The sequence below is a fragment of the Crotalus tigris genome, unplaced genomic scaffold, assembly GCF_016545835.1.
Source record: "Crotalus tigris isolate CLP2741 ecotype Arizona unplaced genomic scaffold, ASM1654583v1 scf7180000017666.379230911805:20528666, whole genome shotgun sequence".
NCBI classification, from domain to species: domain Eukaryota; kingdom Metazoa; phylum Chordata; class Lepidosauria; order Squamata; family Viperidae; genus Crotalus; species Crotalus tigris.
The window spans coordinates 3,878,657-3,894,402 of record NW_024096552.1 but is presented as its reverse complement, the minus strand read 5'-3'; the positions used below and the strand labels follow the sequence as shown (position 1 = coordinate 3,894,402).

General features: G+C 45.6%; 1 protein-coding gene and 1 long non-coding RNA gene across 2 annotated transcripts; one reads left to right on the top strand and one right to left on the bottom strand.

Moving 5' to 3' along the window:
• Positions 1-1,789: 1,789 nt before the first annotated feature.
• On the top strand, positions 1,790-14,194 carry LOC120305122 (zinc finger protein 850-like). Its single transcript, XM_039336538.1, has 4 exons — positions 1,790-2,055; positions 2,927-3,816; positions 5,388-7,090; positions 12,457-14,194. Exons 3-4 carry the CDS (start codon positions 5,830-5,832, stop codon positions 13,863-13,865), a joined length of 2,670 nt encoding a protein of 889 aa, XP_039192472.1. The 5' UTR covers positions 1,790-2,055; positions 2,927-3,816; positions 5,388-5,829; the 3' UTR covers positions 13,866-14,194.
• LOC120305125 lies at positions 9,570-11,180 on the bottom strand. Its single transcript, XR_005555935.1, has 2 exons — positions 10,952-11,180; positions 9,570-10,492 (listed from the first exon to the last, which is right to left on the bottom strand). It is a non-coding gene; the product is annotated as an uncharacterized LOC120305125 (long non-coding RNA).
• Positions 14,195-15,746: the final 1,552 nt, after the last annotated feature.

The following is a 15,746-nucleotide window of genomic DNA, read 5'->3' as shown; positions in this document are numbered from 1 at the left end:
CCCGTTTTAGAGCTTACAGAACCAGTTGAGTAAAATCTGGGTTAGGAAGGAATAAGGAAGAGTTGCTTCTCTTCTTTTACATCATGGAGGAAACCAGGTAGCCCCACTTGCTCCCGGCTTCTTCTCTTCTCTGATCTGACCTCATCTCATCTTCCAGCTGCTCCTTCCGGCTCTGAGAAAAACAGGAGAGTTGCCCCCTCCCCATGCCTCCATCCTCCTATGGGTGAGCCTGGAGATTCCTCTGCCCTTCTCTCCTCAACATCCTTTCTAGCAATACTCGCTGGTTTTAACTCCTTTCACTTCAGTTGCCCCCCCCCCTCCTGTTTGATGTCCCAACTCAGCCACCATCAACGCTGTTATTTGATGGGTGGGTTTTTTAGGCGCTAGTCAGAACTCTCAATTATTAATCATGCATATTCTCTGGGTTAGGTCAGGGCTTTTCAACCGGTGGTACACATACCATTGGTGGTACGTGACCACCTGGCTGGTGGTATGCGGCGTCACCTTCCTTCCCCTCCCCCTTGTCGCTTTCCTCCCCCCCCCCCGTTCCTTCCCAGCTTATTTGTTTGTGGAAAACGCTGCTTGGTGGCAGCCTGCACAAACCCTACTGAACGTGCCCTGCAGGGGAAGCGCGAAGAGCACAGGTGCAGAGCAAGGCCCCGCCCTCCCCAGGGACTCATTGTGCAGCAACTGGATTCTTCTGGTGAACGCAGGTCAGCAAGATCTGTGTGGCCCTTCCCCTCCCTCTTCTTACTTCACAACAAGCGCTAGCCTGATAGCCCCTTCCGGGCTGGGAGAAGCGCACACTGTTGCTTGTATCGCAGGCTTAAAATCTGAAACAGCCGGGCTCTTGGCTGACTGATCGCCTTTCTTTTTTCAGGAGATGCGCCTTTGCAGCAGGTTTCCTCTTCCGTTAATTATCGGAGGTTTGAAAGGCAAGCTACTCCCGGAGCGTAAAAGTAGAAGGCCCAAACGGCCAGAGTGACGCAGCTCTCCGACTCAGCTTCAGGGGGAAAAATGTAGGGGGAAAATGACTGGGAGAAGTAGTTGGTTCTAACATACGTGCCTGAAAACGGGAGGTGAACCGGCCACATCCCCGCCCTGCCTGTGTGCTCTCCTCTCCTCTGCGCGCACACAGGCAGGCCGTGATGTGTTGCTGCCTGCCAAAACCAGGCTGGGGTCTGGGCGGCGTAGGACAGGACGAAGGAACGAGGAAGGAAGGGACAATGGGAGCTGCAGCACTGCAGCCTTCCAGTCCTGTGAGCGTCCTTCGGCTGTGCTCCAGGCCTCGCATTTATCAGCTGTTTGGCAGCCAAGAAACAGCCTTTCAGCTTCAGGCCACTCCATCGGCCCTAGATGATGGGGGGGGATCTTGACAGACCTGAACACGGGGCCCTATCTAACAAGATGAAATTCAATTCAGAGAAAAGTAAAGTCTTACACTTAGGCAAGAAAATCAAAAATTACACATATAGATTGGGTGAAACCAGGCTTATAGCAGTAACTGTGAGGGAACTTGGAGTCTTAGTGGACAATCAATTAAATATGAGCCAACAGTGTGCAGCTGCAGCCAAAAAAAGCAATGCAATCCTAAATTGCATTAACAGGGATTTAATCAAGATCATGTGAGATATTAACACCACTCTATAAAGCCTTAGAATACTGCAACCAATTTTGGTCTCCACACTATAAAAAGATGTTGAAACTCTAGAAAAAGTCAGAGAAGAGCAGCAAAGATGATCAGAAGACTGGAGGCTAAAACATATGAAGAATGGTTACAGGAACTGGGCATGGCTAGACTAGTGAAGAGAAGGACCAGGGGAGACATGATAGCAGGAGGAGGGGGGGGTCAACCTATTCTCCAAAGCATCTGAAGTCCAGACAAGGAATAACAGATGGAAACTGATCATGGAGAGAGTCAACCTAGACATGAGGAGAAATTTTCTGACAGTGAGAACAATCAACCAATGGAACAGACTACCTTCAGAAGTTGTTGGTGCTTCATCACTGGGAGGCTTTCAAGAAGAGACTGGATTGCCATCTGTCAGAAATGGTGTAAGTCTCCTGCTTGGGCTTGAACTAGATGACCTACAACAGACATATCAAACACAAGGCCCGGGGGCCGGATGCGGCCCGCGAAGTGGTTTCATGCGGCCCGTGAAGCTATCCTGAAAACAGGGAACGGCCCCCGCTGCCTTGGCCCTGGCCCAGGCCTGCTGAGAGCCAAAGTCCAATTTTGTGGTGGCCATCTATGCTGAAATGCATTCAATCTTAGCTCCATAAGCCTCCCCCCTGCATGGTCTGAGAGGAACAGCAAGGGTCCTCCAGTGGCACTTGCCCTGGTCCCACCCCCTTCTGCCAGAGACCCTCAGATCTATCCCACTCCTGCCCAGGCCCCCACAGGCACCCTTGACGATAACAGTGTAGAGCTGGCCACACCCACCCAGTAGGCCGCACCCACCCTGGCCACACCCACCCGGCCCGCTGAGGGCAACCGGAATGCTGATGCGGCCCTCAATGAAATTGAGTTTGACACCCCTGACCTACAAGGTCCCTTCCAACTCTGTTATTCTATTCTAAAAGTTAGAGGGCCCTAATTCTAATGAGTCCTGTGCTTTAGTATTTGACTCTCAATTCCTCTCTCAACCCCAGAAAGGAGCCGAGCCCTCTATATCTCTCAACTGCAGCTCTCACTTGCTGGTCTGCTTGCCTGGGACTCTTACCTCTTCCCACGTTGCCGTCACATGAGATCCTACCTTAATGACCCACAAGGTCCTGGAGTTGTAATGACATGTGGAACTGCCAGGATTGCCCTCACTAAGCAAAGTGGTCCCCTTACTTTTTATAAGACCCGTTTCACAGCAATGGAAATTATGGCGCCAATTTCTGTCGCAACCAGAGTAACAACCTATATTTCTTTTCCAAGCTCAGGAGAAGGCTGGAAGAGTCATTTCCTCCCTTCTGGACAGTTGGCATCCTGGCCGGCTTCATACCTTCAACAGCAGTGCGCTATGCATAAGAAAATCATGAGAGGTTTTCCTGGCAGAGAAGTTCAAGGCATTGCTGCAGATTAAGATCTTCCATTAGTACAGCGGAAAGAGGGCAATGAAAGCCTGGCAGCCTGGAACGTCAACTCATCTTCTGCTTGCAACTCCGATTTTACCACCCGGAGAAAGGGCTGTGTAGGAAAAAGTCACCTGATCCCTTTTCAGGCCGGGTTCAGGCCGGGACACATCATCAAAACCTCATTGGTTGCAATGCTCATGGACTTTTGGAGGGCCTGGGATAGATGGGATACAAGCATTTTGTGCCATGGAACCGGACAAGCTGCCTGGAAATGTTCAGTGATGAGATTTATCCTGCACCTCCAAGAGAAAGAACTGGCTGGTATAGACTTCAGTGATTCCCCAAGGGAGGTGCCCTTTTCTTGTTGCCTGATGGCACATTTTGTTTCTCCTGCAAAAGAAGCTCCTGGCTCAGTTGGAGCGACTAGACTTGGATCGTCCTGGAGAAAAGTGATGCGTGTGGTAGCTAAGAATGGAAAACGGCACTTAATTAAAAAATGTTTGAAACTCCGGATACAGAGAGAGAGAAAATGAGTGTATTTCTGGCCGCTAGGTGGAGCTCTAACACAACACCGGCGCCTGGAAAACGGCAGCTGAGGTGAAAGGAGTTAAAACCAGCGAGTATTGCTAGAAAGGCTGTCGAGGCGAGAAGAGTGACAGAGGAACCGCCTCTTCCGGCTCATCCTTCGGAGGATGGAGAGTTGGAGGGCGGCTCTCGCGCTCTTCCCAGGGTCGAAGCAGTAGCTGGAAGGTGAGTGGAGGGCAGGTGCGGAGGAGAAGCCGGGAGAATATTCGGCCGTTTGGTTTCCTCCACGGTGTGGAAGCAGCGAAGCAAAATACTAGGCTAAAACATGTCGGCTGCTGCTCCATGTTCCTTCTCTCCCCCAAATGTTATTACTACTAATGCTGTATAATTTAAAACTTCTGCCTGGAAGTTTTTAAGAAGAGACTGGACGGCCTTTTGTCTGAAATGGTATAGGGTTTCCTGAGCAGGGGTCTTCTCCTTCTTCTCCTCCCCTTCCCCTTCTCCTCCTCCTTCTCCTCCTCCCCCTCCCCTTCTTCTCCTCCTCCTCCTCCCCTTCTCCTTCTCCTTCTCCCCTTCCTCCTCCTCCCCTTCCCCCTCTTCTTTCTTCCTCCTCCTCCTCCTCCTCCTCCTCCTCCTCCTCCTCCTCCTCCTCCTCTTCTTCTTCTCCTCTCCCTCCCCCTTCCCCCTCCTCCTCCTCCTTCTCCTCCTCCTCCTCCTTCTCCTCCTCCTCCTCCTTCTCCTCCTCCCCCCCTCCCCCTCCCCCCCTCCTCCCCCTCCAATTCTCTTCCTCCTCCTCCTCCCCTCCCCCCTCCTCCCCCCTCCCCCCCTCCTCCCCCTCCACTTCTCTTCCTCCTTCTCCCCCTCCCCCCTCCCCCCCTCCCCCTCCACTTCTCTTCCTCCTTCTCCTCTTCCTCCTTCTCCTCCTCCTCCCCTTCTCCTTCTCCTCCCATTCCTCCTCCTCCCCTTCCCCCTCTTCTTCTCCTCTCCCTCCCCCTTCCCCCTCCTCCTCCCCCCTCTCCCCTTCTTCTCTTCCCCCCCCCTCCTCCTCCTCCTTCTTCTTCTTCATTATATGGGAGGGAAACTGAAATGTAAAGGCCGGGAGGCTAAAACATTTGAACAATGGTTGCAGGATTTGGGTTTTGCAAGTGTAGAGAAAAGAAGGACTTTGGGGGATGGGAACAACACCATAGCAGTATTCCAGTATTTGAGGGGCTGCCGCAAAGAAAAAAGGGTCAGTTTGTTTTCCAAAGCACCATAAGGTGGGAGTAGAAATAATGGGTGGAAACTAATCAAGGAAGGAAGCAACCTGGCAGCAAGGAGAAATTGCCTAACAGTGAGAACAATTAGTGGAACAACTTGCCTTCAGAAGTTGTGGGTGCTTCACCACTGGAGGTTTTTAAGAAGAGACTAGACTAGGGTCTCCTGCTTGAGCAGGGGGTTCGGCTAGAAGACCCACAATGTCCTTTCTAGTTCTATTCTGATTCAAATACGGACGTAGCTGCACATAGAAATACATACATTCTTAGGTGTCTATTTCTGTGGGCATGTGTGTGCATACATGTGTGATCTATTCAAGCCAAAAAGAGAATTTTATGATTGAATCAATATTTTTAACTTGAATTTTGCTAGTCTTCTGTACGCCAAATGAATCATAATGTTAGACGTTAAATAGAATTCTGATGTTCTCATGATAATATATGGGGTTGTTTTTTTGTTTTTTGTCTTGCTACTTTCACTTGTCCTGCACCCATTTTTTAAACAATAATGAACCTAAACCATTCATATGAATCTTACAGATAAAGAAGATGCAAAGAAGAGCACTCTGGACAACAGAGAATAAGAAGCAACATTAAAACGCAAAACAAATCAATCAAAATTTCTTTCACTTCCTCCAGAAAGTGTAAAAACTCTTCTCCTTCCTCAGCAGATGAGAAGCAAGGGAGAGAATAACAAGAACACACTTTTGAGCTGGAAAAAATAGATTATGTGCAACTCAAGGAAACATTACACGAGAAGTCAAGAGGGATAATATTCATGTTAAAAAAAAAAGTGGAAACAACTAGGAGTCAGTGGAAAAGAAAAGGTCCCTTGGATAGCCAAGATGGACAGGCATTAATTAAAGCCTTTGAGGAATAAAACAGCAGTTTGACTCAAAGAACCTCCAAGTAACTTCCATATCTGGTGAGAGACAAGAACTCACACAGGAGAGAAACCATATGAGCGTCCTGATTGTGGGAAATGTTTCAGTCAGAATTCCTACCTGGTACTCATATGGGAGAGAAACCATATGAGTGCCAAGATTGTGGAAAAGGTTTCAGCTGCAATTCCTCCTTGGTGGAACATGAGAGAACTCAGACTGGAGAAAAAACGTATCAGTGTCCGGATTGTGGGGAAAGTTTCAATCAGAATTCCAATCTTGTGAAACACCAGACGACACATAGGGCAGAGAAACTGTATGAGTGTTCAGATTGTGGGAAAGGTTTTAGTTGCCAATCTGAACTGGCGAAGCACCAGAGGACTCACACAGGAGAAAAACTGTATGAGTGTCCGGATTGTGGGAAATGTTTCCCTCGGAATTCCAAGCTGGTAAGACACCAGAGAACTCACACAGGAGAGAAACCATATGAGTGTCTACATTGTGGGAAAAGTTTCAATCAGAATTCCAACCTGGTGATACATGAAAGAACTCACACAGGGGAAAAACCATTCAAGTGTCTGGATTGTGGGAAAAGTTTCAGTCAGAATTCCTACCTGGTGAGACACCAGAGGATACACACAGGAGAAAACCCATATGAATGTCCTGATTGTGGGAAAAGTTTCATTCGAAAATCCAACCTGGTTAAACATCAGAGGACTCACACAGGAGAGAAACCATATAAGTGTCCAGATTGTGGGAAAAGTTTCCGTCAGAGTTACTACCTAGTGATACACCAGAGGACTCACACAGGAGAGAAACCATATGAGTGCCCAGAGTGTGGAAAAGGTTTCACTTGCTATTCCTACCTGGTGGAACATCAGAGGACTCACACAGGAGAGAAGCCATATGAGTGCCCAGATTGTGGGAAAGGTTTCTATCGAAAATGTCACCTAGTGAAACATCAGTCAACTCATATAGAAGAGAAACCATATAAATGTCGTGATTGTGGGGAATGTTTCAGTCAGAATTCCTACCTGGTGATACACCAGAGGATTCACATGGAAGAGAAACCATATAAGTGTGTAGATTGTGGGGAAAATTTTAGATGGAATTCTGATCTGGTGATACACCAGAGGATTCACACGGAAGAGAAAACATGTAAGTGTGTAGATTGTGGGAAAAATTTCAGATGGAATTCTCAGCTGGTGATACACCAGAGGACTCACACAGGAGAGAAGCCGTATGAGTGTCCGGATTGTGGGAAGGATTTCAGTAGTAGGTCTAGCCTTATAAATCATGTAAGGTTACACACAGGAGAGAAACCATTCAAATGCCCAGATTGTGGAAAATGTTTCACATATTATTCTGCCTGTTTCACACACAAGAAATTACACAGGCAAAACGTGATGTGTGTAGAGGAATGTTGAATTTCATTTCTCTTCTCTAATTGGAAGCCCATCTGAGAAACTGACCATTTAATTGCTTGACATACTCTTTTTAGTCAAACGTGTTTTAGTATCAAACATGAGGGAGAAGATCTGAGCTTCCTTTCTCTGACCCAGTGTGGTCGCTCCCTTCCACAGAGTCAAGGGGAACTGCTGTGCTGGGACAGTGAAAGCGAGCTTGCATCTGTATTAAGTGTGTTTGCCGCCTTGAGCTATTTCTTCACATAAATATATTATTTGTTAAGAAAATGTATATGCCAACCCGACTCATCGTGGGTTGCTTGCAGTAGTAAAGCCTTCATACAGAAACTGATAAATCGCATATGTTGCAAAATGGCAACGTTCAAAGCCTCCACCTTTGCCCTCAAATACAGGGCAACTCTAGCAGGGTTGATGGCATTTGGATGGTCATGGAATCCCAAAATGGTGATTCTTGCGTTTGTTCAAATTAGAAATTAACCAGGCCACCTGGCCCTATTATGGCCCTCCTTGTGCCATTCTTGTTCAAAAGAGGTCATCTTTCTCCTTGCAAAGAGCTAAATTGGAGACGTTAACCACAGGATTAGATCTTCCTTGCTTTACCGAAGACTAGGAGGATAATGCCCTGCCATACTTCAGTGGGAAGAGTGTCTCTTAGGGCAGGGTCTGCAGCGGAAAAGGCTCACTTCCTAGCTCCTATCAGATGGCAATAGTTAAGGGAAGGGGCTAGATGCATGCCCACCCTATCTGACCTGGTAGAACAGATAGATGCAGAAATAATGAAGTGGAACATTAATGACAGGTGCCCTGTTGGCTCAGTGGTCAGAATGCAGTATTGCTGGCTGACTCTGCCCACAGCCTGGAATTTGATCCTGAGGGAGCTCGAACATAACTCAGCCTTCCATCCTTCTCAAATCGGTAAAATGAGAACCCAGATTGTTGGGGAGAATATGCTGACACTGTACGCCGAGAGTGCTATAAAGCACAGTGGGGTGGGGTATTAATTCCAAGTGCAATTGCTATAATAAAAAAATAGCTTTAAATGTGATGACCAGCATCTTCAATTGCACCTGTAAAGAAACAAAGCCTGCAGCATCTCGCACCACAAAGACGTGATATGGGCAACCTAGAGGCCCTCATTACTTTGTGCATTGGGGCATTCTGGACCAGTTATAATTTCCGGGGGGTCCAGGGCAGTGACCCAAACTGGAGGTGACCAAGGCATGATTCAGCTCTGTGCAAGGCCTCCCTGGTCTAGGAAAGGACACAGTTGGCGCACCAGATAAATCTCTGCAAAGCCCCTCCCCCAACTATGATGTCAAGCAGGAGCCATGAGTCCAGGAGGATCCCCAAGGAGATCACATGACCCCAGGACACTGAAACTCACAAATATGAGTCAATTGCCATGCGTCATAATTTTGATCACGACGGGGGATGCTGCAATTGTGTGAAAAGTGGTCATATGTCACTTTTTTAGCACTGTTGTAACTTCAAATGGTCACTATATGAAATGTTATACGTCCAGTACATAATGGGGTATCAGGATGGATGGCCTCCCCTAGTGGTTTCATGTAGATCTTAGAAAGCAGCAGTGTGAGGTTTTTGTTCCAGGGCCTCCCGAATTGCGAGAGGCCCGACTCCACACCAAGTGGAACCAGTGTGGGAAAAAGAGCTTATTGTTTTCACAGAACTATGAGAAGACATGCTAGTCTGTGAAGCAAATCAATTGTATATATTTTAATCTCATGAGCCTAGCCTGAAGTTTGAGAATTGCATCTAGGAAGGTCTCTGCTACGCTGAAAACCGGTCCTAACCAGAATTTACTGATATGATAGCAACTTTAGAGAAAACCCCTAGGAACTAACTGCCATAAAAGGTAATTCGTAAATAAGGGCCAGGGGCCATATAATTAGGGGAATGGGAAAAGTAATTGGGGGTGGAGATAATACATTCACTTTAGAAGCTTTGGATAGGTTGTGACAGCATGATTACTACACCAATGAAGAGGAGGTGGGAGGTAAATTTGTACTGGCAATGGGGAATATAAAGAACAAATATTGCAGATTTGAGGTGTCTCCACTGTGTGCTTGCATGCACAAGCAGCACCCCCCTTCTAAAGGAGTACAAATAAATTACCATTGTTTTCTCTTGGAACTTTTCGCTTATGATTGTTTATTTCAAATAGACAGCGAGTCCTACACCAGGCTTGGAGACAGAAGTCTGCTCAGAAGGATATTGTAAGGTTCTCCTCTTAACCTCACATACTTCTCTGGGCTACACAGGAATTTTAAAAAGCCAAAGAAACTCCTGAGCTGAAGTTTTAGCAAGAAAACAAATTTTATTTCGATCAAAACAGAGTTGGGTGTCCTATTCCCTTTCGTGGCTGCTTAGAGGTATGAAGGCACACACACAAAAGATTTCTTCCACTCTTTATACCCTTTCAGAACAAAGAGACTCAAGTCCCCATACCAGGACTAAGGAAGCACAGAAAAACAAATTCCAAGGTCATGACTCCTACACATCAATCCAGGCTAGCTCACCTTCCCTCTCCTTATTTCCCGGACCACTGAATCTCACGTTGCTCCTTCCATGTAAGCAATCTCCTCTATATTTAGCATGAAACATTTGCTTTTATGTAAATAATTTCCCAATATAAGGCTCCTACAGAGCTGCTTGCACATGAACAAAATTATATATAAGATGATTACAAAATATCACTAGTAGTATCAATATAAAATGGTTACAAAATAACACTACTACTATCAACCTTAAGCATAGTAAAATCCTAAGCACAATAAAATCCCTTCAATATCATGGTCGATGATACAGTATTGAAAGCTGATGAGAGGTCCAGCAAGGACATAATGGTTGCACCCCGTCTATCCTGAGGCCTCCTAAAGTCCACGAGAGTTGCAACCAATGCCATTTTGGTGATGTGCCTCAGCCTGAACCCAGACCGAGAAGGGCCCAGGTGTCTTTCTCCTGCACAGCCCTTTCTACGGGTGGCAAAGTCAGAGCTGCAGGCCGAGGGCGAGTTGAAGTTCCAGGCTGCCAGCCTTTCATTCCCCTCTTCAGCTGCCCTTAGAAAAGGTCTTAATCTGAAGCAATGCCTTGAATTCCTCTGCCAGGAAAGCCTCTCATGATTTTCTTATGCACAACAAACTGATGTTCAAGGTATGAAGCTGGCCAGGATGTCCAAAAGGGGGAAATGATACTTCCAGCCCTCTCCTGAGCTTGGAAAAGAAATATCGGTAGTTCTCAGGTTGTGACAGAAATTCGAGCCCAAATTTCCTTTGCTTAGCCGGGATGGGGCACCAGTAGGAAATAGGGTGCTTCTTAGCTAAAGGTGGAAGTAAAGGAAAATAAAATCACAGACCAGACAAGGGGTCAAGCTTCAATTTTACAGCTTCGCTAAATTGCAGAGGCAAGTTTCAGGGAGTTATTCTGCACCCCCAACCCCCAAGATGAAAAACTGGCTGGAACAATCTTCAACAGCCCTCAAGGGAGGTGCACTTTCTCCTTGGCTGTTGTACATAATTCCCCCACCACCACCTTTAATTTAGTTGCAGGAAGAGGGACGATGACTGCCCTCTTGGGAGACCTGAAAGAAAAGGTTTAGGATAGATTGTCCTGGACAAAAGCTATCGATGTGCTCGGTGAGAGTCGAATACGACTTGATGGCCCCTAAAGAACCAGAGAATCCATGAAAATGCCTTGCAAACTCTTTAGGGAAGAGATAGGACGAGCGTGATGTCCTTATGTCGCTAGATGGCGCTCTACAGAGAAACAACACTCGTACCTGGAAAGCAGAGAATACAGTTCTGTACACAGCAGCCGCATCGCTAGTGCCAACGTCATACGGGAGGGAGAGAGGCTGAGCCGGAACAACTGGAAACGATAGAGGATTGGACTGCTAGAGAGGATTCTGGGGAAAGGGCAGAGGAACTTCCTCTTCCGGCTCACTTAATGGGAGGAGGATGGCGTCGGTGGATGCTCTTCCGCTGTCTCGAGGGTGGAAGCGGCCCCCGGGAGGTGAGTGGAGGGCAGGTCGAGGGGAAGCCGGGAGCAAGTCGGGCTGTTTCTTTTCCTCCGCGGTGTGGAAGCAGCGAAGGAACGAGGCTGAAAAGGGTCTGCTGCTGCAGCATATTCTTTCTCTCCCCAAATGTTCTTATCCTTACGCTGCATGATTTAAAACTGCTGCCTGTGATTTTCTGCTGGGAGATGGAAAAATTGGGACATTTAAAAAATCTTTATTTCATATTTTTTAACAGCCTGCCTCCCTCGGTCTTCATTCCTTGTGATATTATTGACGTGTTTTCCTGGCAAGTGAGGACTTTCGGGGGTAAAACGGGTGCTTTAAATCTCGCATAGGCTTTGGGCACCGTTTCAAAGTCCGAAATTCACATAGATTTTCCACATATATAAATTTATAGGTGTGTATTTATGTGTGCATGTATATGTATATGTATAGACCTAAGTATTTTCAGGTATTTTTGTAACAACTATTTGCAATGATAATAATTTACCCAAGCCAAGAAGAGAATTCCATGATTTGAAATATGAGTGGATAGCTGAACTTTGATTTTGCTGGTCTCCTTTGTGCCTGATGAATCATAATGAATCTTAGAGGTTAAATTAGCATTTTGATATATTTGCTTTTTCATAGTAATAGATGGATTTTTTTTTCTGTTTTCACAGGTTCAGCAGCAATTTTTTTAAACACTAATGAAACTAATCCATTAATATGAATCTTATAGTCAGAGAGGATGCCAAGAAGAGCACTCCGGACAACAGAGAATGAGGAGCTGTGTTAAAATGCAAAACAAACCATCAATCAGAATCTTTTCCATTTCCTCCAGAAAGTGTTAAAACTCTTCTCTTTCCTTAACAGATGGAGGGAGACAAAGGAGACAATAACAGCAGTTGTCAGGTAGAAAAAATAGATTATGTGGAACTCAAGAAAATATTGCATGAAAAAGTACAAAGGCATTAAAGCATTTGAGGAAGGAAAGCGTCTTGGATCAAAGCACCACCAGACAAGAGATCAGAAATATTTTTGGCCTCCATGAATTTCACAAATATCAGTGTTGGAAAAATCCCACTGACTGCCTATTTTGGGAAAAACACGGATTGCAGATCACATATGATTTTTGCATAAGTCCATCAACACCTTGAAAACCCATGCAAATGTTTGGACTGTGCCAAAAACTTTACTCAGAACAGCAGTCCCATTATTCATGGAAGGACTGATGCAGGAGGAGCAGCACTACCAGTGCTCCCAGGGTGGGAAAAGATTTAGCATGCATACCAATCTGGTGAGACACAAGAGGACTCACACTGGGGAGAAACTCTTTGAATGTCCTTTGTGTGGGAAAAGTTTTAGTCAGAATTGCAAGCTGGTGAGTCACCAGAGGACTCACACGGGAGAGAAACCATTTCAATGTCTGTACTGTGGGAAAAGTTTCAGTCATACTTCCAACCTGCTGAGACACAAGAGGACTCACATTAGGGAGAAACTCTTTGAGTGTCTGGATTGTGGGAAAAGTTTCAGTCAGAATTCCAGCCTGGTAAAGCACCAGAGGACTCACACAGGAGAGAAACCATATGAATGTCTGTATTGTGGGAAAAGTTTCAGTCATAATTGCAAGCTGGTGAGTCACCAGAGAACTCACACGGGAGAGAAACCATACGAGTGTCTGTACTGTGGGAAAAGTTTCAGTCATACTTCCAACCTGGTGATACACCAGAGGAGTCACACGGGAGAGAAACCGTATGAGTGTCTGTATTGTGGGAAAAGTTTCAGGCTTAATTCCAAGCTGATAATACACCAGAGAACTCACACAGGAGAGAAACCGTATGAGTGTCTGCATTGTGGAAAAAGATTCAGTCAGAATTCCAACCTGGTGATACACGAGAGAATTCACACAGGAGAAAAGCCATTCAAGTGTCTAGATTGTGGGAAAAGTTTCAGTCACAATTCCAACCTAGTTAAACATCAGAGGACTCACACAGGAGAGAAACCATATAAGTGTCCAGATTGTGAGAAAAGTTTCATTCGCATTTCCAACCTGGTTAGACATCAGAGGACTCATACAGGAGAGAAACCATATAAGTGTCCAGATTGTGGAAAAAGTTTCCGTGAGAGTTACTACCTGGTGAAACACCAGAGGATTCACAAGGGAGAGAAACCGTATGAGTGCCCAGAGTGTGGAAAAGGTTTCACTTGTTATTCCTACCTGTTTAGTCATCAGAGGACTCACACAGGGGAGAAACCATATGAGTGCCCAGATTGTGGAAAGGATTTCTCTTGGAAACGTGACATGGTGAAACATCAGTCTACTCACATAGAAGAGAAATCATTTAAATGTCCTGATTGTGGGAAATGTTTCAGTCAGAATTCCTACCTGGTGAAACACCAGAGGATTCACACGGAAGAGAAAACATATAAATGTGTAGATTGTGGGAAAAATTTCAGATGGAATTCTCAGCTGGTGATACACCAGAGGACTCACACAGGAGAGAAGCCGTATGAGTGTCCGGATTGTGGGAAAGATCTCAGTAGTAGGACCAGCCTTATAAATCATGTAAGGTTACACACAGGAGAGAAACCATTCAAATGCCCAGATTGTGGAAAATGTTTCACATATTATACTACCTTTTTCAGACACAAGAAATTACACAGGCAAAATTTGATGTGTGTAGAGGAATGTTGAATTTCATTTCTCTTCTCTAATTGGAAGCCCAGCTGAGAAACTAAACTTTTAATTTCTTGCCATATTCTTTTTAGTCAAACGTGTTTTAGTATCAAACATGAGGGAGAAGATCTGAGCTTCCTTTCTCTGGCCCAGTGTGGTCGCTCCCTTCCCAAGAGTCAAGGGGAACTGCTGTGCTGGGACAGTGAAAGCAAACTTGCATCTGTATTAAGTGTGTTTGCCGCCTTGAGCTATTTCTTCACATAAATATATTATTGGTTCAGAAAATGTATATGCCAACCCAACTCATGGTGAGTGGGTGGCTTGCAGTAATAAAACTTTAATACAGATAATGGCCTGCTATACTTCATGGGGAAGAGTGTCTCATAGGGCTGGATCTGCAGCGGAAAAGGCTCACTTCCTAGCTCCTATCAGGTGGCAATAGTTAAGGGAAGAGGCTAGGTGCATGCCCACCCTATCTGACCTGGTTGAACAGATAGATGCATAAATAATAATGTGCAACATTAATAACAGATGCTCTGTTGGCTCAGTGGTGAGAATGCATTATTGCTGGCTGACTCTGCCCACAGCCTGGAATTCGATCGTGAGGGAGCTTGAAGTTAACTCAGCCCTCCATCCTTCTGAGATTGGTAAAATAAGAACCCAGATTGTTGGGGAGAATATTCTGACACTAAGCCGAGGGTGCTATGAAGCACAGTGGGGTGGGGTATTAATGCCAAGAGCAATTGCTATAATAAAGAAATAGCTTTAAATGGGATGACCAGCATCTTCCATTGCACCGGTAAAGAAACAAAGCCTGCGGCAGCTCAAGCAACAAATATGTGATATGGGCAACCTAGAGGCCCTCATTAATTTGTGCATTGGGGCTTTCTGGACCAGTTAGACTTTCCAGGTGGTCAAGGGCAGTGATCCAACCTGGAGGTGACCAAGGCATGATTGAGGCCTGTGCAAGGCCTCCCTGGTCTAGGAAAGGACGCAGTTGGCGCACCAGATAAATCTCTGCAAATCCCCTCCCCCACCTATGATCTTCTCAAGCAGGAGCCATGAATCCAGGAGGATCTCCAAGGAGATCACATGACCCCAGGACACTGAAACTCACAAATATGAGTCAATTGCCAAGCGTCATAATTTTGATCATGTGACAAGTGGAATGCTGCAATGGTCGTAAGTGTGAAAAATGGTCATGTCACCTTTTTATAGCACTGTTGTAACTTCAGATGGTCGCTGAATGAAATGTTATAAGTCCAGGGCTACCTGTACATAATGGGGGTATCATAGGATGGATGGCCTCCCCTACTGGTTTCACGTAGATGTTAGAAAGCAGCAGTGTAAGGCTTTTCTCCCGGGACCTCCCAAATTGCCAGAGGCCCAACTTTAGAGAAAACCCCTAAGAACTAACAGCCATAAAAGGTAATTCATAAATAAGGGCCGGGGCGATAGAATAAGGGGAATGGGAGAAGTGAGGGGGGTTGGTGGAGGTAATATATTCATTTTAGAAACTTTGGATAGGTTGTGACAACATGATTACAGCATGCTTACTAAGCCAATGAAGAAGAGGTGGGAAGTAAATTTGTAAAGGCAATGAGGGAATATAAACAACAAATATTGAAGATTTGGGGTGTGTCCACTGTGTGCTTGGATGCACAAGCAGTGCCTCCCCCCTTGCAAAGGAGTGCAAATAAATTACCATTATTTTCCCTTGGAAATTTTGGCTTGTGATTATTTCAACTAGACAACGAATCCTATGCCAGCCATGGAGACAGAGACATATTTGGCACAAAACATTTGCTTTTATGTAAATAATTTCCCAATATAAGGCACCTACAAAGCTGCTTGAACATCAACAAAATTATATATAAAATGATTATAAAATATCACTAC